This window comes from Podarcis muralis, chromosome 2, assembly GCF_964188315.1.
Source record: "Podarcis muralis chromosome 2, rPodMur119.hap1.1, whole genome shotgun sequence".
NCBI classification, from domain to species: Eukaryota; Metazoa; Chordata; class Lepidosauria; order Squamata; family Lacertidae; genus Podarcis; species Podarcis muralis.
The window spans coordinates 73,628,167-73,652,847 of record NC_135656.1 but is presented as its reverse complement, the minus strand read 5'-3'; the positions used below and the strand labels follow the sequence as shown (position 1 = coordinate 73,652,847).

The window sequence follows — 24,681 nt, the reverse complement described above, 5'->3', positions numbered from 1 at the left end:
ACAGAGAGCGAAGGGGAGGAGGCAGAAGAAAGGATGAGCGATGACGACGACCCGAGATCTCCGAGTCTCTCCAGTGAGTCGGAGGATTCACAGAAAGGAGCACCAGTGGCCAAGGCAAGGGGGGAGTTTAGGGGGGCACCCCAGGGAGATAGAGCCAGAGGGGAATCAGAGGAGAGCAGTTGGAGATCGGGTCCAGCGTCACCGCCAGAGAACAGGGAAGAGGAAAGGAGCCAGGGGGCAAGCGCTGGCAGCTCACAGCAGGAGGGAGGGCACGAGTCAGGGGTGGCCACACCTCCATCTGGGAGCGAAGAGACGGTTAGACGGAAGGTGGAAGGTTGGGCGCGCGCGCCAAGTTCAAATGCACAGGAAGGAGGCGCAGTAGGCAGCCCGGAAAGAGAGCCGGGTCCTAAAGCCCGGCGCAAAGAGACAGGAGAGTCCGGGGGGTCAGCGTCCGAAGAATCCCGGAAGGAAGAGACCCAGGGGGGCAGAGGGACCCAGAGAAGAACAGTCAGGCGGAAAAGGTGGAGCAGGGCTAGGATATTAAGTTGGTGTACGAGGGGCGGAGATTCAGACGGAGCTTCGCCGATCTAGCTACTAGACGTAGGGTTGCACGCAGCAGCTTGAGAATGGAAACTGTAACTCAATAAAGACTTTTACTTAATGACCGTTGGCTAGCGTGATCCTCTGTGAGCTAGGATCTTGAAGCAATCCTGACAGTAAGCTCCGTCTCCTGTATTGTGGGCATCTACAGCCTCGAGGAGAGGAGAGAAGCAGGTGCCTACTAGTGAGCTCACGAACGGCAGCCGACATGACGGCTGAACAGCAGATAGCGGAACTCAGAGAAGCAGTGTCACAGCTGAATGCCGAGGCTCTCGCATCCAGGAAGAGAGAGGAGGACGCAGCTGCCGCCTACAGGGATCTCCAGGTCAGGTTGGAAGTGCTTACGAAGCAAGGGCAACAGACACCCAAACCAGAGGGGATTGGGTTGGGGAGACGCACAGGCGGTCTGGTCTCTCACTTCGATGGGAACCTGCAACAGTATCCCAATTTTAAAGCAGACGTACTGTGTGCACTGCAACTGCTGAGTAAAGATTTTAGAGATGAGCAAGAGAAAGTGGGGTTCATCATGTCTTATTTGCATGGGGATGCCAGAGCATGGCTGCGCAATTTATGGAGGGATAACGATCCGGCGCTCCAAAATGCGAATGCCTTTATTAAAGCGATGGATGCGTGTTTTTTATCAAGCATTGACGTGGATCTTGCTCGGCAACAGATTCATGGACTGAAGCAGGGAAGGGCCAGCGTACGGCAGTACCATGCCCGCTTTTTCGCCTTGGCCAGTGCCCTAGAATGGGACAGAGATGCGACCCCTGTAAGAGACCTTTTCTGGGAGGGACTAAACAGCTCTGTAAAAGATGAGATTGCGAGGGGGGAGAGACCCCGGACCACCCAGGAGGTCGTGCAGAGGGCGCTGGCAGTGGGGGTACGGCTGGAAGGACGTCCGTGGAGCAGGGACGAAGGGCGTGGAGGGCGCGAACCAGCCAGGGGCTCCTCCTTCTTTCCCAGAGAAGCAGTACGTACGCAATCCACGCCTCCGCCAGGGGGAGGAGCTGAACCGATGGAGGTTGGAGGTGCCAGGGCTCAGTCAGCAACCAGAGCCCTAGCACCAGCAGCAGTGAAAGCGAAGCCTCCTAGAGGGAACAGGAAGTGTTACGTCTGTGAGGAGCCAGGGCATATGGCGAAAGAGTGTCCCCAGAGGCTCCACAAGCTCACTGCAGCCTCAGCAATGGCGACTGCAGCAACGCAGCAAGGAGAACCACAGCAGGGAAACGACGCTGTCTGGCTGGAGGAAGAGGCACTGGGGCCCAGCCAGACGTATTAATGATGCAGTCCCCAGAGATTTTACAGCCCGTGAACCCCCTCCCGCCCAAACCAGTGGTGAGGCTCACCGCGTCGCTCCAGCTGCCCAATGGCATCACCATGGACGTGCCAATCACCATTGACTCAGGCAGCAATGCGGACTTTATGGGGCAGGACTTTGTCAACCAGCATGCTATACAGTTGCTGCCGGCCACACTGCCCCTGCAGGTGGTCACGGTGGATGGCAGGGAGCTGCTAGGAGGGCAAGTGGTGCAGCAGACGCCACCGATGGTGATGCGACTTGGGAATCACCAAGAAGTCATCAGCTTCAACGTCACTCAATTGTCGGACACGCCCATTGTGTTGGGCATGAGTTGGCTGGACAAACACAGCCCAACGCTGGCTTGGTACCAGAGGCAGCTGACCTTCGGCTCTTCCTTTTGTGCTGAACACTGCATCGTGCCCAGGCAGGAAGGAGAGGAAGAGGAGTCACAGCTACTGCTAGGCACGCTGCAAGCGATTCCCCACAAGTACGCAGAATTTTTGGAAGTTTTCTGCGAGAAGGAGGCAGACAGGCTACCCCCTCACAGGCCATATGACTGCAAGATTGACCTGCTGCCAGGGGCGGCGCTGCCTAAGGGGAAACTGTATTCCATGTCAGAGGACGAGCTGCAAGAACTCAAGGAGTTCATAGATCATAATTTGGAGCGCGGTTTCATCCGAGAGTCCAAGGCGGTGGGAGGCAGCCCGGTGTTCTTCGTTAAGAAGCGGGATACGCCCCAAAAGAGGCTCGTAGTGGATTACAGGATCTTGAACAGTGTGACTAAGCCGTCGGACTTCCCCATGCCCCGAATTGACGACCTCCTCGCAAAGGTGCGGAAGGGCAGAGTGTTCACCAAATTGGATCTGCGAGGTGCGTACAACCTCATTCGCATGCGGGAGGGAGACGAGTGGAAAACAGCCATGTTCACGCCACTGGGGACCTACGAATATAGAGTTATGCCTTTTGGATTGCAAAATGGCTCCCACGTTTTTCAAGCATTCATGCATCACGTGTTGGCGGGACTTCTCTACAAGACGTGCGTCTGTTTCTTAGATGACATCCTGATCTTTTCGGAGTCGCAACAGGAGCATGACAAACACGTCAAGGAAGTACTGAACAGGCTGAAGCACCATAGGCTCTACGCCAAGCTGGAGAAGTGCCAATTTGACGTGACGGAGGTGGATTTTCTGGGCTACAAGCTGTCTGACAAGGGGCTCGCCATGGACAGCGCCAAGGTTCGAGCGGTGTTGGATTGGAAGAGCCCGCGCAACCGGAAGGAGGTCCAACGGTTTGTCGGCTTTGCGAACTTCTATCGCAAGTTTATCAAGGGCTTCGCTATGCAGACGGCGGCCATCACCGACACGCTTAGCTCCAAGAAAAAGAAGTTCATTTGGACAGAGCAGGCGGAACAGTCCTTTCAGGCACTCAAGCGTCTCTTCGCGTCGGAAGAGCAGCTGCTTCATGTCAACCCCAGCAAGCCGATGAGGGTGGAGACTGACGCCTCGGACAGAGCCGTGGGGGCGGTCCTGCTGCAGAAAGACCCGCAGGGGGTGTGGCGACCGGGAGCGTTTTACTCCAGGAAGCTCAGCAAGTCCGAGCAGAACTACACCATATGGGACAGGGAGTTGCTGGCCATTCATGCAGCGTTCAAGGCGTGGAGGCACTTTCTGATCGGAGCCAAGCACACGGTGCAGGTTTGCACGGACCACAAGAACCTAGAGCACTGGCGCACGGCACAGTTCCTGAACCAAAGGCAGATACGTTGGGCTGAGTTCTTTGCGAACTTCGACTTCCGAATAGAGTATGTCCCGGGGGACACCAACATCATGGCGGACGCTCTCTCCCGCAAGCCACAGTATCTGGAGGAAGCAACGCCAGCGGCCGCCATGCACATCTTCGCACCAACAGTGTGGGCGTGCGCCGCGGCAACCGTGGATCTGGAGGCGGTGCGACGAGCGTTGCAGGGGGACTCCTTCGCGCAAGCAAAGATCTCAGAGGTGCAAAGGGGCAAAGCAGCGGCCGACGGTTTCCAGCTAAGAGATGGATTGCTCATCCGTAAAGGGGCCATCTACGTGCCGGGAGACGAACTTCGCGCCAAGGTGCTGCAGCAGATGCACGACGCGCCCACTGCAGGGCACTTCGGCAAGGAGAAGACGGTGGAACTAGTAGCCAGGGATTTCTGGTGGCCTGGAATGAGAAGGGAGGTCGCGGACTACGTGGCGAGGTGTGACACCTGCCAGAGGGCGAAGCCAGTGCTTAGACCGCCGGCCGGACTGTTGGAACCGCTGCAAACTCCGGCCGAACCTTGGGAGAGGGTGGCCCTGGACTTTGTCACGGATCTGCCCAGCTCGAGGGGCAAGACGGCAGTGCTGGTGGTGGTGGACTTGTTCTCCAAGATGGCACATTTCATTCCGTGTGCGAAGGTGGCCACGGCGGAACAAACCGCCAAACTGTTCATAGACCACGTGTTCAAGGTTCACAGTCTGCCACGGTCTATTCTGTCCGACCGGGGGCGGCAGTTCATCTCAAATTTCTGGCAGCGGCTGATGGGCTTCCTGAACGTCAAGATCAACCTGGCGTCGGCGAGACACCCGCAAACCAACGGGCAAGCAGAGCGGGTCAATGCCATCATGCAGCAGTACTTGAGGTGTTATGCAAATCAACAGCCTGCGACATGGGTGGATTACCTGCCGCTCGCCGAGTTCGCTTACAACAACACGAAGCACGTGTCCACGGGGGTCACACCGTTCTTCGCCAACAACGGGAGGCACCCCAGAACCTTCCCGGGACTGGAAAGGCTGGGGGAAGGGGAGCCGCAGACGGCAGATGCGTTCGCGTCGGAACTGCAGGAAGTCCACGATCAGCTGAGGCGCCACCTGGAACTGGCCAAGCACGCATACAAGGTACAAGCGGACAAACGCAGAAGGGTTGGCGAAGAGCTACACGTGGGGGACTGGGTCTGGTTAGCAGCCCACGCAGTGCCGGCCAGGTCGTTGGCCAAGAAGAAACTAGGGCATAAGCAACTGGGGCCCTATCAAGTCGAAGAGCAGGTCAACCCGGTGGCCTTCAGGCTGGCGCTTCCGGAGGGTTCCAGAATGCATCCGGTATTCCACAGATCGGTGCTCACTCCCTACAAGGCACCGCACAGGTTTCAGGAACCCGGAACGGCGCAGAGTCCGGCCAGAGACAGAACAGGGCACGCAGGAGTGGCACAGAAGGAGCGCATCAACGAAGTCACAGAGATTTTGGATTCCAGATGGGGGGAAGAAGGGGTAGAATACTTTCTCGCCAGGGAGGGCACCCCGGCCAGTGCGAACAGTTGGGTGCCGGACTACGCCTTGGACGAACCTCTGCTCAAAGACGAGTTTCATGCCCTCTTCCCACATAGACCGATGCCAGCGGACTTTTTCGACGACTGGCTTTTCACACCCACGCTTTCGGGCAGCACGTTCCGGGGGTTCGACTCGGACGAGGACCCGATACGAGACGTCCGTTCCCCGGAGGGGTCGCCCTCGGGATCTGCCTCAGAACCCTCGTATTGGTGGGACGACAAACCAGAGGAACAGTGGCGCAGGAAGTGGCAAGAAGGTCCAGGCCGAGCAACGCCGCCTGGAGGAAGCGAGGGAGAGACGGACATGGACATTTTCGGGGACGATCCAGGTTTCGAGCACGGCGGCACAGAGATGGAAGCAGAGGTGACCGTCGTCGACGAGAGAAGGGAGGAAGAACCGGAAGACTTCGGAGGGAGGCCCGCTACGGGAACCGAACGGTACCCGACATTCGTCTCCTTGACGCAGCAGCACCCAGCTCCAGCACCGGAAGGAGGGGAAGGGGGAGTGGGGGGCTTCGAGGGGGGGATGGATGTCAGGGGTTCAGGAGCAGAGGCAAGGGCAAGGAAGGAAACAGAGAGCGAAGGGGAGGAGGCAGAAGAAAGGATGAGCGATGACGACGACCCGAGATCTCCGAGTCTCTCCAGTGAGTCGGAGGATTCACAGAAAGGAGCACCAGTGGCCAAGGCAAGGGGGGAGTTTAGGGGGGCACCCCAGGGAGATAGAGCCAGAGGGGAATCAGAGGAGAGCAGTTGGAGATCGGGTCCAGCGTCACCGCCAGAGAACAGGGAAGAGGAAAGGAGCCAGGGGGCAAGCGCTGGCAGCTCACAGCAGGAGGGAGGGCACGAGTCAGGGGTGGCCACACCTCCATCTGGGAGCGAAGAGACGGTTAGACGGAAGGTGGAAGGTTGGGCGCGCGCGCCAAGTTCAAATGCACAGGAAGGAGGCGCAGTAGGCAGCCCGGAAAGAGAGCCGGGTCCTAAAGCCCGGCGCAAAGAGACAGGAGAGTCCGGGGGGTCAGCGTCCGAAGAATCCCGGAAGGAAGAGACCCAGGGGGGCAGAGGGACCCAGAGAAGAACAGTCAGGCGGAAAAGGTGGAGCAGGGCTAGGATATTAAGTTGGTGTACGAGGGGCGGAGATTCAGACGGAGCTTTGCCGATCTAGCTACTAGACGTAGGGTTGCACGCAGCAGCTTGAGAATGGAAACTGTAACTCAATAAAGACTTTTACTTAATGACCGTTGGCTAGCGTGATCCTCTGTGAGCTAGGATCTTGAAGCAACCCTGACAATAGTGTATAAGAATTTAACAACATCTTGGCTTCAGTGGGATTTAAACAGCAAAAGTGCTGCAAAAGAATTGTAGCCAAAATCCCTTTATTATAGCTACAACTTTTTATATTTGTTGTCAGCTGTTGAAAGTACTATCATCATGAGTGGGCATGTTGCAGTTATTGTTCGAATACTTGGCACACACACAAAATGGAGCTAAATTGCACCTTCCATTGGTTTTTGCATCTTTTTATGTTTTGCCGTGCTCTGTTGTAAATATTTGGATTTCATTCCAAATATTTTATGTAAATGTTGTAAGTTGAATATGCAACTCAGCTTTCTTCTTGCATGATATGTATCTGAAAAAAATGCTTAACACCAAAATATGACTCCTTCCCTGTATGGCTTTGCAGTGTATGTATTACCACTGAGTTTCTGGAAGAGACGTTTACTAATACACCAGACCAGTTGTATCTGTCTTAAACACACTCACTAGGGTGAAAGTCTCTTTGAGTATAGTCTCTTTGAATATAATGGGCTGGATTCAACTAAATAGTTATGCTAGCACAATGGGGCTTCCCTCCTCTCCTCTCATGCACAATTCTGTCTCCAATGCTAAATAGATTTTACATTGATGCTTATCAATATGAAGCTGTTGGGAGTGGTCCTTAGGTGTTACGGAGAATGGTGCCATCAGTACTCTGAGGGCATGCAGCTCCACATCTCCATGATATTTGAATCGGGAGAGGCTGTGTAAGTGCTAGATTGTTGCCTTAATGCAGTGGTGGACTGGATGAGACCCAATAAAACTGAGTTTAAACCCTGGGAAGACGGAGTTTTTGTGTGGATGGTGGTTCCTGTGTCCAGAATATAGGCTACTTGCCTGTTCTGGGTGAAGCTGCACTCCCTCTAAAGGAGCCAAAATGTAGTGTGGAGGTACATCTGGATGCATCTTTCTCATTAGAGGCCCAAGTAACCTGCGGCTATGAGTGCCTTTTACTAGCTTCACCTGGTAGACCAGCAACAGCTGAAGTGGGATAACTCGGCCCCTGTAGTGCATGCTCTGGTAACCTTGAGAGTGGATTACAACAATGCCCTCTATGTGAGGCTGCTCTTGGGCCTGGTCTGGAAGCTCTAGCTTGTGTAGAATGCAGGAGCTAAACTACTGATGGAGGCAGATAGCCAACAGCATGTGACACCTCTGTACTGGCTGCCCTTATGCTACTGGACTAGATTCAAGGCTGTTGTGTTGATCTGCAAAGCCCTGAACAACTTTGGCTCAAGATACCATAAGGACCATCTGAGCCCTTATATCCCAGCTCAATCACTGAGATCATCTAGAGTTAACCCCTGTGTAACCGAGGCCTGAATGGCCTCAACTAGACTTGAATCTGCCCAAGGATCATTCTGGAGAGTTGCAGTTTTCTTTCTTTTTCATATTAGGACATTTACTGTGATACCAATGTAGCAGGCAATAGCTTGAATACTTCAGACTGCAAAGAAAATCCAGCTACTCTAATATTTGTAATATTAACGTGTATAATTTGTAGACTCTTCCCCTAGAGATCTTCAATTTGAGCCCAGATGGAACCAATTCTTTTAGGTGGTAATCCTATACCAGGCACCCCCAAACTCAGCCCTCCAGATGTTTTGGGACTACAAATCCCATCATCCCTGACCACTGGTCCTGTTAGCTAGGGATGATGGGAGTTGTAGTCCCAAAACATCTGAGTTTGGGGTGCCTGCCCTATACTCATTTACTTGGGAGTCAGTTCAATTTAATTCAGTGGGAATTAAATCTGAGTAAATATGTATTGGTGTGCCTATTGGTGTGCTTTTCCTGATGTGCATGCATTCCTGTCAGGATGTCTTGGAAGAATGGCTGACATGCCAGCGTTCCTGGTTGTATTTAGAGCCCATTTTCAGCTCGGAAGACATCAACAGACAATTGCCAGTGGAAAGCAAGCGCTACCAAACTATGGAGAGGTCATGGAAAAAAATCATGAAAAATGCTGATGAGAACAGAGAGGTGAGGTTATGTCAATGCTTGGCTACAAAACACAGAGTCTATTACATTTTTAAAAGTTGCTCATCTTTCCTTCTGTATGTTCCTGCAACTAATCTATTTAGGTGCCAGCAGAACTAACAGTTGTTGGTCATGCTGTTCCCAGGTGATTAATGTGTGTCCTGATCCCAGGCTGCTGGAAAAGCTGCGGGAATGTAATAAGCTACTTGACCTGGTGCAGAAAGGCCTAAGTGAATACTTGGAGACCAAGAGAGGAGCTTTCCCAAGGTAATTCTGTTACTTGAGGCTGAACTTCAACAGTATGCAGTAAAGGGACAACAGGTCTTGGAGCCATTAATTTCTGCAGATCTACTCTGAGTAGGACTTGCATTTGATAAAATCCATATGTTAGAATTCAGGAAATGTCCAGGGGGGAGAATATGGATCCTATGGGGTGTGTTTTTGAGGGTCTGGTGCACCCAGGTTCTTTCAGGGAGAAAATTGCCCCAGTCACCCAATACCAGCCACTAGCAAAGTGATTTTACTCTGAAGTAAGTGTTTTAGGATTATGGTCAAAGTTTTAAATATCATTTTCAGCATTTAATCTTGGAGTGCTTTCACTGGCAGAAAAGCTAGAAACCCGGAACAAAACACCAGTCTTCTTTCTTTGCAGATTTTACTTCCTTTCTGATGATGAGCTGTTAGAAATACTATCTCAGACCAAAGACCCCACAGCTGTGCAGCCTCATCTCCGCAAGTGTTTTGAGAATATTGCTCGGGTAAATAAAAGCCGTCCACTTTGGGGGTCCTGCTTGTACTGTGAAGAGTCAGAGAGGAATGGAGCGAACAGGTTCTGCTATGCTAGCATGATTATAGTAACAGCTGGTATTTAGCTAGATACATAAAAGAAGTCAGTTACAATTCTGCATGCTTCAGTTTGCTGTGTGTGTGTGTGTGTGTGTGAGAGAGAGAGAGAGAGAGAGAGAGAGAGGAGAGAGAGTTTTTCTCAGTGCATCATAGCCATGCAATCACCACAGGTTGCAAACTAGGTGCCCATCTCAGAGGAGACCACAAAGTGAATTACACAAACAAAGGTGTAGCAATGTAGTTTGTTTTGAGTTTGCCCACTGATTTTAGAAGGCTCAAAACATACCGAGTTTTGTGCCAGCCTCTTCTTTTTGGTACCTATGCCCCTTCTTTTTCAGGCTGAATGAGATTAATAAGGAGGCATACTGCGTCGTCTCTTCCTGGTAGATGTAGAGAAAACTTATGTGACCTTTTAATCCAGCACCTTTAACTAGCAAAGTGCTTATATGTTGAAATATATGCCTTTGTATATGAATCAACATCTAGTAAGTTAATGAACATTTGCAGAGTGAGCTTCAAGGGGTTTGAATTTAGGGTAGTGAAGTTGACTGTAATATATATATATTTGCTTTTGATCCCACACAACGGTGAATCTACAGCCTTGTGCAAAGTAGGGGATGGAGGGTAGTTCTCCTACTTGGCTTCTCATGCTGTGCTTCCTCTCACTAGCTGCACTTTCAGGAAGATCTCCAAATTACACACATGTATTCTGCAGAAGGGGAAGAAGTAAAACTTTTCTCTCCCATTTATCCTACTGGCAATGTGGAAGACTGGTTGCTGGAAGTTGAGAGGATCATGAGGGCCAGTGTGCGGGACAACATTGAAAGGTCCATCAAGGTTTATCCAAAGGTAAGTGTCTGGCATAGAACTATGTAAATTTCACTTAAGAAATGGAACTTGTTTGTAGGTTTGGGATGCTTCATCTTAAAAACCAATGGACAGCCATCTTTGCTGACGGATCTTTGAAATATATTTCTAATAATCCTCTGGTTTTCCATCTGTATGCTTGGATCTTAATGGTGCATATAACTGCATTCCTACTTGTGTCTTGTAGTCTTGTCTATTTTGGGATCAGCATTCTTTCATCATCTAGATTATTCTTGGAATGCATTATCCTGATAGGGATTGCAGAAGTGCAGTCAACAACCATTTTGTGTGGGGGTTCTGTTCCATGCCCCCATGTGGTGGCGGAGTGCATATAAGTGCCCCCTGTTCTGTTCTGCCCTGCCCCTGTTCCACCCCCGTTCTGCCCTTTTAGTGACCTTTTCGGGTCATTTCCAGGTTCAACGCTGTGAGCACATGTGCGATTGCACATCAATCGGACTCATGTTCATCGGTTGTTGCCTGTAAGCCAAATGATTGGCACAGTAGGCAGTCTGTACCCTAACTTACGCATTGGATTTTTTAAACCTGGTGACAATATTTTGGAAACAATGGAATATGTAAGGCCAGGGCTTTTTTTTCTGGAAAAAGAGGTGCCAGGATTTGGGAAGCTTCTGCTAAAGAGAATTCCATGGTTGATGGTGTCTTTTGTCTTACCTTGGCTCACATATGGAAAAACTCAAAAAGCAGCATAGCCGAGCTCAGAGGGTATAGCAGGGCATAGAGTAGGACAGGGTGATCTAGGGCTGGAACTTTCGTCAGAAGCAGCTACTATGCTTAAAACAGTGATGAAACCGGGGGGGGGGGGTTCTCCATTGTATTTAATATTAAAGCCATATGTTTTTAATAAAGACACCACGGACTACATGGGTCTTAGATTGGCCAGGCCAGGTGACCATTGCCGGATGTCAGACGTTCTGGACAAAAGAAGTGTCAGAGGCCCTGGAAGCTGGAGATTTGGCCACCAGGTTGTTTCCACAGCTGAGTGCTCAGGTAAAAATGTCACTTCATTGTGTAACTTACTCAGTTGCTTCTGCACTGAATCCCTGCTTTTTATATCACCTAGTTGGCCAAGGCTGGGGACCCTTTTTCAGCCTGATGGCAACATTTCTTTGTGGGGAACCTTCCAGGGGTTGCATGTCAGTGGTGGGTGGGCCAGAAACCTGTTCTATGCATTAGCTTCGCCCCCCCCCCCAAGAGATCATGAAAAAGATGAGATCATAAAGACGAAGATCAAGACAGTGCCCACCAGCCCTTGCTTCACTGCTATCACAGAATTGTAGGGTTGGAAGGGACCCTGAGGTTCATTCTAGTCCAACCTTCTGCAATGCAGGAATCTCAACTAAAGCAGCCATAACAGATGGCCATCCAATCTCTGCTTAAAAACCTTCGAGGAAGGAGAGTCCAATGCTTCTCGTGGGAGTCTGTTCCATTGCCAAACAGCTCTTACTGCCAGAAAGTCCTTCCTGGTGTTTAGTCAAAATCTCCCTTCTTGTAACTTGAATCCATTGGTTCGGGTCCTCCCCTCTGGAGCACGAGAAAACAAGCTTGTGGCAGCCCTTCAGATATTTGAAGATGGTCACCATACCTCCTCTCAGTCTCCTCTTTAGCAGGCTAAATGTACCCAACTCCCTCAACCATTCCTCATAAGACTTGGTTTCCAGACACTTGATCACTTTGGTTGCCTTCCTCAGCACATGTTCCCGCTTGTCAATAACCTTCTTAAATTGTGGCACTCAGAACTAGACACAGTACTCCAAGTGGGGTCTGACCAAGGCAGTCTAGAGTGGTACTGTTTCTTCTCCTCCCCTCACAAAATGTAACTTGTGAGGAAGGCGGAGAAGTGGCTTTTCTTTTTCTCCTAAGGGATTCCAGTTTTCTTACACACTTCAGTACATTGCTAACTATAGAATGCCAAGTAGATACGAGATATTTCTCCAAGGCATGGCCTGACTTGTTATGCTTTCCTTGCACAGCTGAGCGACCTAGTAGCACTTGTGCGAGGGAAGCTGTCTCGGATGCAGCGGGGAGTGTTATCAGCTCTCATTGTGATTGAAGTTCATGCCAAGGATGTGGCAGCTAGACTTGTTGAGGAGAATGTCAGCAGTGAGAATGATTTCGAGTGGATTTCCCAGCTCAGGTGAGACATTTCCTAGAATCTGTTATCGCTGTTTTTGGGTAGTGAGACAGATCCCTGTCTTCAGCTACTGTGAGGTACATGAACTAGGCAGGGCACCCTGAAGCACACAGCCTTAGAGAAAGAATAATCACAAAGGTCTGAAAAGGATCGTCTGACTATTATTGTATCATTCTACTTAGGGGTTATTCCAACCCAACAACACTCCCTTCCAAAACAAATTCACATTATCTTTCTTCTCTTGTGCTTTGTGCTAGTTGCTGAAAGGTGTTCTACACTTAACCTTTTTTGTGGCTGTGGGAAATTTCTGTTAAATCTACTGTTTTTTCTGCATACATAACATTATTTTCTGCATACACTAACATTACTGATTAAATGTCCAGTTTTTCAATAATGACCGCTCCCCACATAAAATGGGGGGCACCTTTTGCATAGTCGCGTGCAGCCCCCCGGATCCCAGTGCAGCTCCTAGTAGTTCAGGCTGGCTTCATCCTCCCCAGGCTGGATACCGGAGGTCTCCACCTACCCCAATCCTGTCTGGGGAGGCGTTGCCAGGGAATTGGCCAGGTAAGGGGAGGGACCGCCCTGCCCACACAACAGAAGGTTAATCTTACCTGTGAAGCGGCAGTCAGCTCCAGAGCTTTTTCAATAATATGCAGGTGGAACATGCAATGTTATAAAAGAATATGCATTGTTTAGCGTGAACAAAATATAACCAAATAAACAGGACTGCAGTGTTTAAACTGATGGTATAAGAAACCCTTTGTTAGCTCTTGCAGTTCTCTTCTTATATCATTTTGCATTTAACTTTTCTTTAACATTAGGTACTACTGGACAAGAGATGATTTGTATATCCGGGCAGTGAACGCTGAATTTATCTATGGCTATGAATACTTGGGCAACAGTGGGCGCCTGGTGATTACACCTCTCACTGACAGGTATCATAACTTATTAGACTAAAAAACAACAACTTGTCTCCATAATCTTGAATGAATAAATCACTCTTTGAGAGCTGAATCAAGGGTCAACTCTGCCAGTGTAGCATCTGCATTGTGGGTTAACTGTAGTTTCTGAGTCATCTTCAAAGGTAGTCCCACATAGAGTACATTGCAGTACTCCAAGCAGGGCCAGGCAGCAAGAGTATGCTCAGACAAAGCCCAAGACCTAACATGGAAGCTCCTAAAAACCAGATACATATGAAGTCAGTGGGAAACTGGGCCTAGCTTAGAGTCTGGGTGAGCAATAATCACTTTTGCATGTATTTCTGACACAGACTGTTCAGCAAAAACTACACAGGGTGTATCTGCTTGACCTGTGGTGACATAGAATCTACCATATTTTTCGCCCTATAGGACGCATTTTTTCCCCCTCCAAAAATGAAGGGGAAATGTGTGTGCGTCCTATGGGGCGAATGCAGGCTCCTTGGCTTCAGCGATAGCAACGCGAAACCTCCGAAGCCTGCGCTTCGGAGGCTTCGCGTTGCTTTCACTGAAGCCAGGAGAGTCTGCTCTTTGAGGCTGGCGGTGGGGGAAAGCAGAGCTTCCCCCCTCCGCCAGCCCCACAAGCTGGGTCGAAAAGCCCACAGGAGCCGCGCGCTCTTTAAAGGGTGCGCGGCTTCTGCAGGCTTTTCTATGAGGTGGGGGAATTCTTGGGGCTCTTGGGGGCTTTTCCCCAAGGAGGGAGAAGGGACTCAGTGGCTGTTTCAGTCCCTTCTCCCTCCTGGTCGAAAAGCCCGCAGGAGTCGCGCACGGCTCCTGTGGGCTTTTGCAGGAGGTGGGGGAATTCCGCCACCTCCCGCAAAAGCAGGGAGAAGGTCTTGGAGTGGGGGGGGGGAATCATATTTTTTCCCCTTGATTTCCCCCCCTGAAAACTAGGTGTGCCCTATGGGCCGGTGCGCCCTATAGGGCGAAAAATACGGTATATTATTCACACAGCTCTTGTGTCTGCATATGCCAAATATGGTGAAGTGTTTAGGAACAGATTCCACATGTGTCTTAGAGAAACTATGTTTAAAGTGCATAACTTTCTTTTAAAAAGCTTTTTATTTAGTTGACCAATGCATGTATGCATGTGGTTGGTTGTTGTTGGTTTTTTTTAAAAAGTTGACAGTGTAGTACAGTGGTACCTTGGTTTAAGAACAGTCCTGTTTACAAACGATTAGGTTGACGAACTCCGCAAAACTGGAAGCAGTGACCCGGTTTGCGAACTTTACCTTGGTCTAAGAACGGAATCCAAACGGTGGAAGCGCACTGGTGGCGGGAGGCCTCATTAGGGAAAGTGTGCCTTGGTTTAAGAATGGTTTCGGTTTAAGAACAGACTTCCAGAATGGATTAAGTTTGTAAACCGAGGTACCACTGTAATCGGTTGCATGCATCGAAGATGGATTGCATTTCTGCAGGCTGAACAAGGATATAGCCGTTCAGTTCTCAATAATGGTAACAGAAGCAGTTTAATCAAGTGGTCCTCCATGGATAATATTGAATGATGGTTATTCATCATTAAACAGTATGGTTAAAGCAGCTCTCTGAGAATAATAACATATGATCTATGTCTTCTTTTTAAAAATTCTTATTCCTTTTGAGTACCATTATTGATTATTGATGCTTTAGCAGAGCAAGGGATGGGATAGCAAATGAATGTGTTGAAGTGCTAATATAATTGTTCTCAGGAGGTTTCAACCAGATCTCACTTGTTCTAGCTATTATTGATTATCATATTAAGGTCATAAAGCATATTTAGATCAGAAAACCTAGTGAGTCCCTTTAAAAATATTTTTCTTGCAGCATGTCATTTTGAAGTATTGAAATCCACCCCGGGTATACCTTTTATTGCAGAACACAGAGAGAAGTAGACTTAGGATGCAGTCCATCTAGTTTACTGTCACCTTCTTGGTGGTAAACAATCTTCCCAGTTTTCAGCCACTGGCTATATACAGGATTGTATTCAAGTACTGTAACTTTTATTTAGAATAGACTCATTGAAATTTATGAACCTAAGTTAGTCATGGTCATTAATTTATATAGGTCTGCTCTGGATAAAAGCTAGTTGTAAACAACCCACAGTTTTCTGTAGACCAAAAGCACCTGCAGCAATCAATCAATCCCAAGAAAGCCAACTGACTCTTTAAAAGGGTGTGTACTTTTTTAACCCTAGTCAGTGTTGGGGCCCTATGTGGTTTTTAAAACAAAACCCAGAAAAGAAGATAAATGACATTCTTCTGACACACCACACATATGTCACAGTTTATTTCAGGACATTTCACACACACAACCAAGACACATTTGAATTGGGCTGGTTTACAACATAGGCAAAAAATTGTACAAGATTGCTCTTCATTACAGTTTTGGTTTGTTTGTTTTAAAAAGCTGTCTGTGGCTCAGTTTGCATTTAGCACTAAACCAGATCATGCCTTAGCACATATGCACAGGCTTCCAGGAGGAGAGGGAGGAGATTGTGGCTGCTTTGCTCCTTCTCCAATCTCACTGTGACTCTGCTACTCTGACAAAGTCATGGTTTACCTTAGCTTGTCATATGAACTCAGAGCTATGGTTTGTTTCTCTCCAGGCAAGCAAAGAGCTGTAACCAATATGTGTTCTTGGTTTACAGCTCATAGTTTGTCTAGAGGAGACAAACCATGAGCCAAAAGGCTCCCCCAAATTCACCCATTATTATTTTTTTATATTACATTAAAGAAAATACTGACCACTCCCATGGATCCTCTTCTGTGTTTTCAAAATGTTTTGTGATTCTCTCAAGATCCCCAAAATTTGTCCTTTTGTTGTTGTTGTTGTTTTAAAAATTGGTCACATCCACTTTTATACTTTGGGCATGCCCACCATGAGATGTAGGCCCCAGAGGGTTTGCCTGAAAAAGGTGAGCCCACCCCTTTCATAGTGTTCTGATCTTCCCTCATAGTATACTATGATTTGATAATAAACTGCATTCTTCTTAATATATTAACATAATGAGCTACTTGGTAATGTTTATAAATGAATAATAATTTTTTCATTGTGTGGCATTTGACTAGATGAACCCTTCCAGCCTTAAAATTATTTGATTCTTTCTGATAGATGCTACTTGACACTTACTGGAGCATTGCACTTGAAATTTGGGGGCGCTCCTGCAGGACCAGCTGGAACAGGCAAAACAGAGACGACTAAAGATCTGGGGAAAGCTTTAGCTATCCAGACGGTTGTGTTTAATTGCTCTGATCAGCTTGATTTCATGGCAATGGGGAAATTCCTGAAAGGACTAGCCAGGTATTACAAAACAATGCCATATATGGATATGCTACACAGGGGGGTGGATCATAACACGGCCACAGAATTATTGGTTTGGTAGACAATACATGAATCAGAATATTGTTGCATCCAATACATCCAAGCAGAGGTGAGTCTATGAGAACCCAGAACAAGTAGCTAGCCTAGTGGTTATTTCCCTACTAGCAATCTCCATATATTGCCTGTTTGAGCATTCTGTAGAGATGTATTACTATATTTGGTTTGATAGAGTAAAAGAGAACCCAATAAACATTTAGATTGTGCTAACTTACATAGTTTAAAGCCCAGTCACCTTTGGAAGCTGGGCCCAATTTACATATTGTGACTGTCCCAAAGAGGACATGTAAAATAGTTGCACATGAAGGTTGGTATTAAATGGTAGGCGATTTGCATAGATCAACTTGCCACCAGTAACAGCCAGCGTGGTGAGACGGAGGTACACTCCCAACACCATCATCTCTGCAGCTTGCCTGGAAGGCATTGGGGCAGTAGTGAGGCTGGTGCTGTACAAATGCAGCAGCAGAGCCAATCCTTCACTCCCAGCAGTACATTGGTGCAGCCCTAACCTCACTGCCAGCCCACCTTCCTGCCCCAGTGCTGTCTAGATTGGCATAATCTCTTCATGCCTTTTAAGACCAACTGATTTTTTGCTAGTAACTATTGGGTTCCTGATACTGTCTTCTCTTTATATGCTCAGTTCTGGAGCCTGGGCTTGCTTCGATGAGTTCAACCGCATTGACATTGAAGTGTTGTCTGTAGTTGCTCAGCAAATCACAACAATTCAGAAAGCTCAACAGCAGAGGGTAAGTTAAGGAAGTGAAGAGTGAAGGAATTTGGCTTCCTGAACCACACTTTTATTTCTCCAGTAGGTACTAGGACATCACCAAGAGGGATATCATTATGCTCCACTTCCTTGAAGGCAGAAAAAAATGCCACCACTCCTAAAGGCTTCCGTGTTGCCCCTCCTCTAGAGTGACACTTCATTTTTTCTGCCCTTGCTTGAAGCAGACCAAGCTGGTGCTCTTCTGACCTTTAATTGTTTGTTTGTGCATATAATTTGGTTGCTTTTCCCTTGTGTATGTGGTTCTTGGTTGTTTGCCGAAGTTTTTCTCCCCAGTGGGCTGTTTTTTTGTGGGGGTTTGAGTGATTTCTGAGATGCTATTTAAAGCTTGTTGTTTTTCCTGCCTACGTATTGGCAGATTTAGGGGGTTCTCCTCCTTTATATTGGCAGTTCCATAATCATTTAATAGAATGCATATTTTAAATGTCAGATGATTTTACTTTTATTACTTTCTTTGACAGGTAGTCCTTTGGAGACCTTTTTTAATATGAATATTTTTCTAATAGAATATTGAACTGGAAAATTCTGCTTCCCTAATTAAGAGAAAAGGAAGCTTTCAAGGCTCCTGTTAGTCCCTTCTGCCACTTAACTGGCAGTTTGGTGTAGGTGTTTTGGGCGCTGCACAGGTTTTCATAGCATGGCAAAACCCTGCTACTACACAGAGGTTTGAATAGTTTTCACCTAGCTGAAGAAACTTCTTTTCAAAGTTAATTGGCTGGTTTCAATACATTCAGAAGGGTCGTTACTTGCATTCTCTGGTGCTTGTTATGTAAGCTGCTCTCTTCAGATTGTGGGCTACAGAGTAGGTATCTCTGTGCTGGTGTTCTAGTTCTGCCTCAAGTATGTTGGTATAAAAATATTATCCAATGTTTGTTTTCTTTGCTATTCAAGTAGAAATTTGTTGTTTAAGTAGGTGAACATATGACAAGCCTCAAGACAATTGTGGAGGCTCTCCAGCATGGAACCCACTGGTGGGTTCTACTGTATTTCTTTTATTTATTTATGCAATTTATAGTCAGAGAGGCATAGCTAACTGGTTACAAAGACTCGAAGGCAGAAAAAAAATCATTACTCCTAAAGGCTTTTGTGCTGCCCCTCCCCTGGAGTGATAGTTTGCCCTTCCAGCCAGACCATATAACAGACATCCTAGAAAGAAACTAATGGCATGACAGACTCCAGACACCAGGAGTAGCCATCCATAATATAAGAAATGTAAACAATGCCAGTGAAGGGTGGGCCTTGGTGATGTCCTAGTGCCTCCTTAGAAACACCTTTCAGGTCAATACCATAGGCACCAGGACACCAGCAAATCACATGTTCCAAAGTTACCCCTAGTAATCCTAGGGTGGGAGCTGGCAAATTAATCATGAGGAATTAATTTCTGGAGGATATGCCTTCAAATGCATCCTCCAAGGAAGCATGCAAGTCCATCTTATAACTCTCTGTGAAAGAATTTGGAGTAGCCCAAGTTGCCACCTGACACACCTCTAGAAGAGATGCAGTGGATGCAAATGCAGCCAAAACCACTGCAGGGTAGAATGAGCAACCATGCCTTGTTGTTTGTTGTTTAGTCGTGTCCAACTCTTCGACCCCATGGACCAGAGCACGCCAGGCACTCCTATCTTCCACTGCCTCCCGCAGTTTGGTCAGACTCATGTTTGTGGCTTCGAGAACACTGTCCAACCATCTCGTCCTCTGTCGTCCCCTTCTCCTTGTGCTCTCCATCTTTCCCAACACCAGGGTCTTTTCCAGGGAGTCTTCTCTTCTCATGAGGTGGCCAAAGTATTGGAGCCTCAGCTTCAGGATCTGTCCTTCCAGTGACCACTCAGGGCTGATTTCCTTAAGAATGGATGCGTTTGATCTTCTTGCAGTCCATGGGACTCTCAAGAGTCTCCTCCAGCACCATAATTCAAAAGCATCAATTCTTCAGCGATCAGCCTTCTTTATGGTCCAGCTCTCACTTCCATACATCACTACTGGGAAAACCATGGCTTTAACTATACAGACCTTTGTTGGCAAGGTGATGTCTCTGCTTTTTAAGATGCCGTCTAGGTTTGTCATCGCCTTTCTCCCAAGGAGTAGGCGTCTTTTAATTTCGTGACTGCTGTCACCATCTGCAGTGATCATGGAGCCCAAGAAAGTAAAATCTCTCACTGCCTCCATTTCTTCCCCTTCTATTTGCCAGGAGGTGATGGGACAAGTGGCCATGATCTTCGTTTTTTTGATGTTGAGCTTCAGACCATATTTTGCGCTCTCCTCTTTCACCCTCATTAAAAGGTTCTTTAATTCCTCTTCACTTTCTGCCATCAAGGTTGTATCATCTGCATATCTGAGGTTGTTGATATTTCTTCCGGCGATCTTAATTCCGGCTTGGGATTCATCCAGCCCATGCCTTAGGATGAACCAAGTTCAGGGAAGTGCAAATCTAAGGGAGGGATGTCATTGTGTGTCCAACTGAATTCTAAACAAATCTGGCCCTGTCTGCAAACTGATGAGTGGGTAGTGTGCATCTTTGGACCAGCTCAGTGAGGACATTTGACTGGATTTGTAGGGTTAGATTTATCTGTTTTGACACAAAAAGGAATTTGTTCCATCTGGAATTGAGGATATTTGCTTACCAGCAAGTCATTCACTATGATAATGTTTTACTGGGTCTAGGTGGATCGCTTCATGTTTGAAGGAGCTGAAATTGCACTGGTTCCATCTTGTGCAGTCTTCATCACAATGAACCCTGGCTATGCGGGACGCACTGAGCTGCCGGATAACTTAAAGGTAACTAAAGACTGCTGGACTTGGCGACACTCAGTTCAAATATGAACAACTGTCTCTTATTTTTCTATAATGCTATAAGATTACATCTACGTTCTGACTATCTTAGGATGCAGTTCTAAGGTTAGGGGAAGGGGCAGGAACAAAAGGCAGTTCAATGACCACATCCAAAAATGAGGCAATCTTGCAGTCCTTTGTCTATTTCCAGATTTAATTCCCACCTTCTGTACATTTCCCCTCTCTAATGGAGCAAGATAGTGGAGGGAGAGATTGAGTCAAGCTTAGAGGTATGTCTAAATTTGTCCCCAGTTTGGGGGTGTATCAGGGGACTAGGAGAGAGTTGGATCCTTCAAATCCCAGCTGTTTCCTGGTCTTCCTCAGGCACACCTCTTAATGTCTCCCAATATATCTCAATTTTGTCTATACTGACATTGCAGCTCAACACTGGTTGGACCAGGGTGTTAGTGGCTTTGGTGTTGGGGGCAGGAGCTGACATCAGATCTTCCTCTCTGATGTTGGAGCTCTGTGTCTGACATTGGAGAGGAATATCTGATATATTCCGTCATATATAGAGGAATCCATCCTTTATTTGTAGGCATAAATGGGATGGGAGTATCCCAACCCCTAGAATGTATTGCTTTGAAGGGAGAAAATCTATTCCAATTTCAAAGCATAGGTAAATTTGGTGAAAGAGATTTCATTCCACTCCCACAAAGTTAGGGAAATCACTTAAATTCACGTTGGCAAGGGAGACTGTTTTTGAATGCTACTAAGTCTGATCATGCAATAAGATGTTATAGTTGGAAATGCCTCTTCAGAAATCTCAAACATTAAAAAAGATCTCAGCTGCAACTGGCAAATTTCATAAATTCTGTCTTCTGTGTGCAATTATAAAGGGTTGCTGCCACTTGGGTTGATAACCTCTTTTGTGCAGATTGCTTTTAATTTGTTTACCATCCATAAGCACAGATTGCTAAGAGTGAATATATGTGGAGCCTTCCCTCTTCATGGTGACTGTATGCCTTCCAGGCTCTTTTTCGTCCTGTGGCTATGATGGTTCCAGATTACTCTATGATTGCTGAGATTTCTCTGTATTCATTTGGCTTCAATGAAGCCAAAGTTCTGGCAAAGAAGATCACTACCACCTTTAAATTGTCTTCTGAACAACTCAGTTCCCAGGTCAGTATTTTTGAGCCATCCAACCTTCCTAGTGTAGGAGGAATCTTTAAAGTTCCATTAGAGTACATCCTGTAGCTCAGAATTGTTGCTGATTCTGATATCTTGGAGCACCATATTCTCTTCTCACTTTCATTGCTATCTCTGTGGCTGTCCTTTATCCATTTTGATCCTCCTTAGCTCAAGTTTTTGTGCAATCATACCAATGTTATCGCTCATGCCCTGGTTTCGTTTTCAGTTGTTACCAAGGAATTGCTTTATGAGGACAGAAGAACTAAAGAGGATTGCTGCAGTATCGAATACCCTTCTTCATAACAGTACTCTCTGCCTCTCTACTCTTTGTCTTTTACCTTTGTTCAGAATGAAAGTATTTAAGCCTAGGCCTAGCTATGTAAAGATTCTCCCTCTTTTTGTTTTCTTAGGAAAGAGGCTGGGCTGCAAGTAGAGAAGGAGATTGGCAGATTGTTCCCTTCTCTTGTCTAACTGATTAGATGCTTGCCGTTCCATTTCAGTTCCTATTTCCACTATTGTCATTTCCCATATCTCTGCTGCAGGATCACTATGACTTTGGAATGAGAGCTGTGAAGACAGTCATTTCAGCGGCTGGCAATCTCAAAAGAGAAAATCCAACAATGGACGAGGCAAGTTCAAGTAGTCCCACTTCAAATGGCTCCATATGCAGTGTTGCATGAGGATGACTAGAATAGTTAAGAGCCACTTTTCTGGTTACATTCTGGACATGTGTTGCTCATCTGGTGGGGCAGAGTGTTGGGAATAACTTCCCAGCAGGGGCATAGAACATCATTTGGTGAAGGCTGTGCTAAGACTAAACTTTGTTTAAAATTTTGTTCTGCTCTGTCTGTACCTAATCTACAAATATTTGTACATTAAAATGTGCAACAATTCCATTTGGGGCTAGATCTTGTAACTTTTATTTAGCTTATTTTGATTTTTTCATTAAAAAATTAAGATTGTTGATAACATTCTTTCAGCAACCTCAGTGAAACTCCACCACCACCACATTTTTTCATCTTAGCTGAAGATGTCTGGAACAAGAAAAGTAAACACAATTGAAAAGAACAGTCCTAATTGCAATCATCTGTCTGTCAAAGTACAAAGATTAGTAGCTCTGTAGAATAATCAAGATTTCAGAGTGTGGCAATTAAAGGCTAGGCATGGAGATCCAAGAAAAGAGGAAGAATCTTTACTAATATACTTTTCTTGCTTGCAGGAACTGATTTGCCTAAGGGCCATCAAGGATGTCAATGTTCCTAAATTTCTACAGGATGACCTGAAGCTTTTCAATGGTATAATTTCTGATCTGTTTCCCAAGATCAAAGAGGAACCTATTGACTATGGCATCCTGGAGGAAGCAATTCACAGATACTGTCTTAAAGACAACTTGAAAGATGTTGATGGTAAGTGAAAAAGTAACACACTGCCTCTGTGGAGTTTTCTTAAAACTATATATTAGTCTCTTGTGAACTTTGGAAATTTGGCACCACAGCAATGGATTATAATTTGTTCTTCAGCAATCGTAGCTCACAGATTATTGTATAAGGATGGGTTTTAAGTGCCTGGATGGAACCTATCTGGGAATCCCATGTTCTTCACCTCAAGTTGTGTGGAAGAAAGGCAGGATATAAATGCCATAATTAAATAACAGAGCAATGCTTTACTTGTCTGTTCAGAATTAAGTCCCACTGGGTTCAGTGGAGCTTACTCCAAAGTAAGTGGATATAGGATTGCAGCCTCAATAAATAAATCTGTCTTTCCATTCATTTTTAACCTCTGCTCTGATGTTGTTCTCAGAGCATTAAAAATGGAAATTAAGTAGATCAGGCCCAAAAATTCTTAAAGCAAAATATTCACAGCAGCGAGGAAAATGTCATTTGTTTATTTTTAAAGCATCTGTATACCACTTAACATTTTAAATTCTTACCAGGAAAAGTACAAACCCCAAATCTATGCTCATTTTGTTCCCGATTGCATTTGTTATCTAGATTTTTTGGTGTGTGTGTTTTTGCTGTTTTCTAACACTCTGGCAGAATACTGTACAATCTAAGTAGGACGGTAAACTTGGAACTTAGTGTATATTTAATATTTATTATTATTTTTCATTCTGCTACATGCTTTAACCTAAAATAGCTCCTGGAGCAAAGAATATTTAAAATAACAATAATAAAAATGAACAAAGCTTTAGAACATTAAAATTAGATCAAATAATAATTCCAAGTTCAGTCTAAAATACCAGGCAGATAAAATGGTTTTTCACCTAATGCCAAGAAGGGAGAGAATTACAAAGTTGGTGTGCCGTAAGTGAAAATGTGCTTTTATTTACATGTATACTATATCACTCTCTGGATTCTAAAATGTGTGATAGCTATGAAAGGATTGAGTGAGTAAGAGTAGCATTGTAGGCTGTGCTGACATCTTTCTCAAGATAGCTAAGGAACAAACTGGTGTGTGCCTTCAGTGGTGCTTGGGGGGCTTATAGCATCCACACAGTTTCGTATCCATAGACTTGCAGGCCTGTGAAAGCAACTGTGAGGCATTCCCATTCTGGATCTTTTTCTTCCAGGGTTTGTGATGAAGTGCATCCAGCTATATGAAACTACTGTGGTACGTCATGGTCTCATGCTGGTGGGGCCCACAGGCTCAGGAAAAACTAAGGTAAGAACTGCCAGAGATGCCTGGTGTTGCTGTCAACAGATGAAAGGGAAATAGTACTAAGATGGTTTGTCCAGCACTTACACCATAGGAGGAGCATTTCCAGCCTTTGTGCTTGGCTTAATGTGGTTCGAGATACTGTTCTGAGACAGAAAAATCCCTTCTTGCCAAGTACAGTAGCAGCCTGCATAGAAGAGCTTTGAAATAAGAACACTAGGATTAAAACTGATATACTGATCTTATGTGTACTCTGGAAGAGCCTCATTAAGGCAAGCATGGGTGACTTTGAGCCTGCACAGCTTTGCTGGGATTTCTGCAGTGCGATGTTTGCAGATATTACATCAACTTTCCAAAAGAATGAAGGCCATTCCCTCCTCTGTTTTTGTGATCAGTGCTTGTCTTTTATAATCCTCTTTTCTTAACCATGTCAAACCCTTGGGCAAAGTCCTTTGTTACTACTTTGCATTCTTCATTATTGTAGATTCATGGTGAGTCTGAATTGTCTTTCTTTTCAGCCTTCAAATAGATGCCATGATGTTTTATTCCCTTGCA

At 46.4% G+C, this 24,681-nt stretch overlaps 1 protein-coding gene across 2 annotated transcripts in view; it reads left to right on the top strand.

The window, feature by feature from the left end:
* Window positions 1-24,681, top strand: part of DNAH1 (dynein axonemal heavy chain 1) — a 115,364-nt gene that overhangs the window by 41,915 nt on the left and 48,768 nt on the right. For both annotated transcript variants that reach the window (XM_028718743.2, XM_028718744.2), the window contains exons 22-35: window positions 8,367-8,531; window positions 8,674-8,795; window positions 9,181-9,286; window positions 10,044-10,223; window positions 11,109-11,249; window positions 12,233-12,396; window positions 13,218-13,331; window positions 16,464-16,652; window positions 17,371-17,476; window positions 20,173-20,286; window positions 21,313-21,462; window positions 22,014-22,100; window positions 22,691-22,877; window positions 24,041-24,132. In XM_028718743.2, coding sequence (XP_028574576.2) covers window positions 8,367-8,531; window positions 8,674-8,795; window positions 9,181-9,286; window positions 10,044-10,223; window positions 11,109-11,249; window positions 12,233-12,396; window positions 13,218-13,331; window positions 16,464-16,652; window positions 17,371-17,476; window positions 20,173-20,286; window positions 21,313-21,462; window positions 22,014-22,100; window positions 22,691-22,877; window positions 24,041-24,132 — 1,917 coding nt within the window. The remainder of the gene's footprint in view (window positions 1-8,366; window positions 8,532-8,673; window positions 8,796-9,180; window positions 9,287-10,043; window positions 10,224-11,108; window positions 11,250-12,232; window positions 12,397-13,217; window positions 13,332-16,463; window positions 16,653-17,370; window positions 17,477-20,172; window positions 20,287-21,312; window positions 21,463-22,013; window positions 22,101-22,690; window positions 22,878-24,040; window positions 24,133-24,681) is intronic.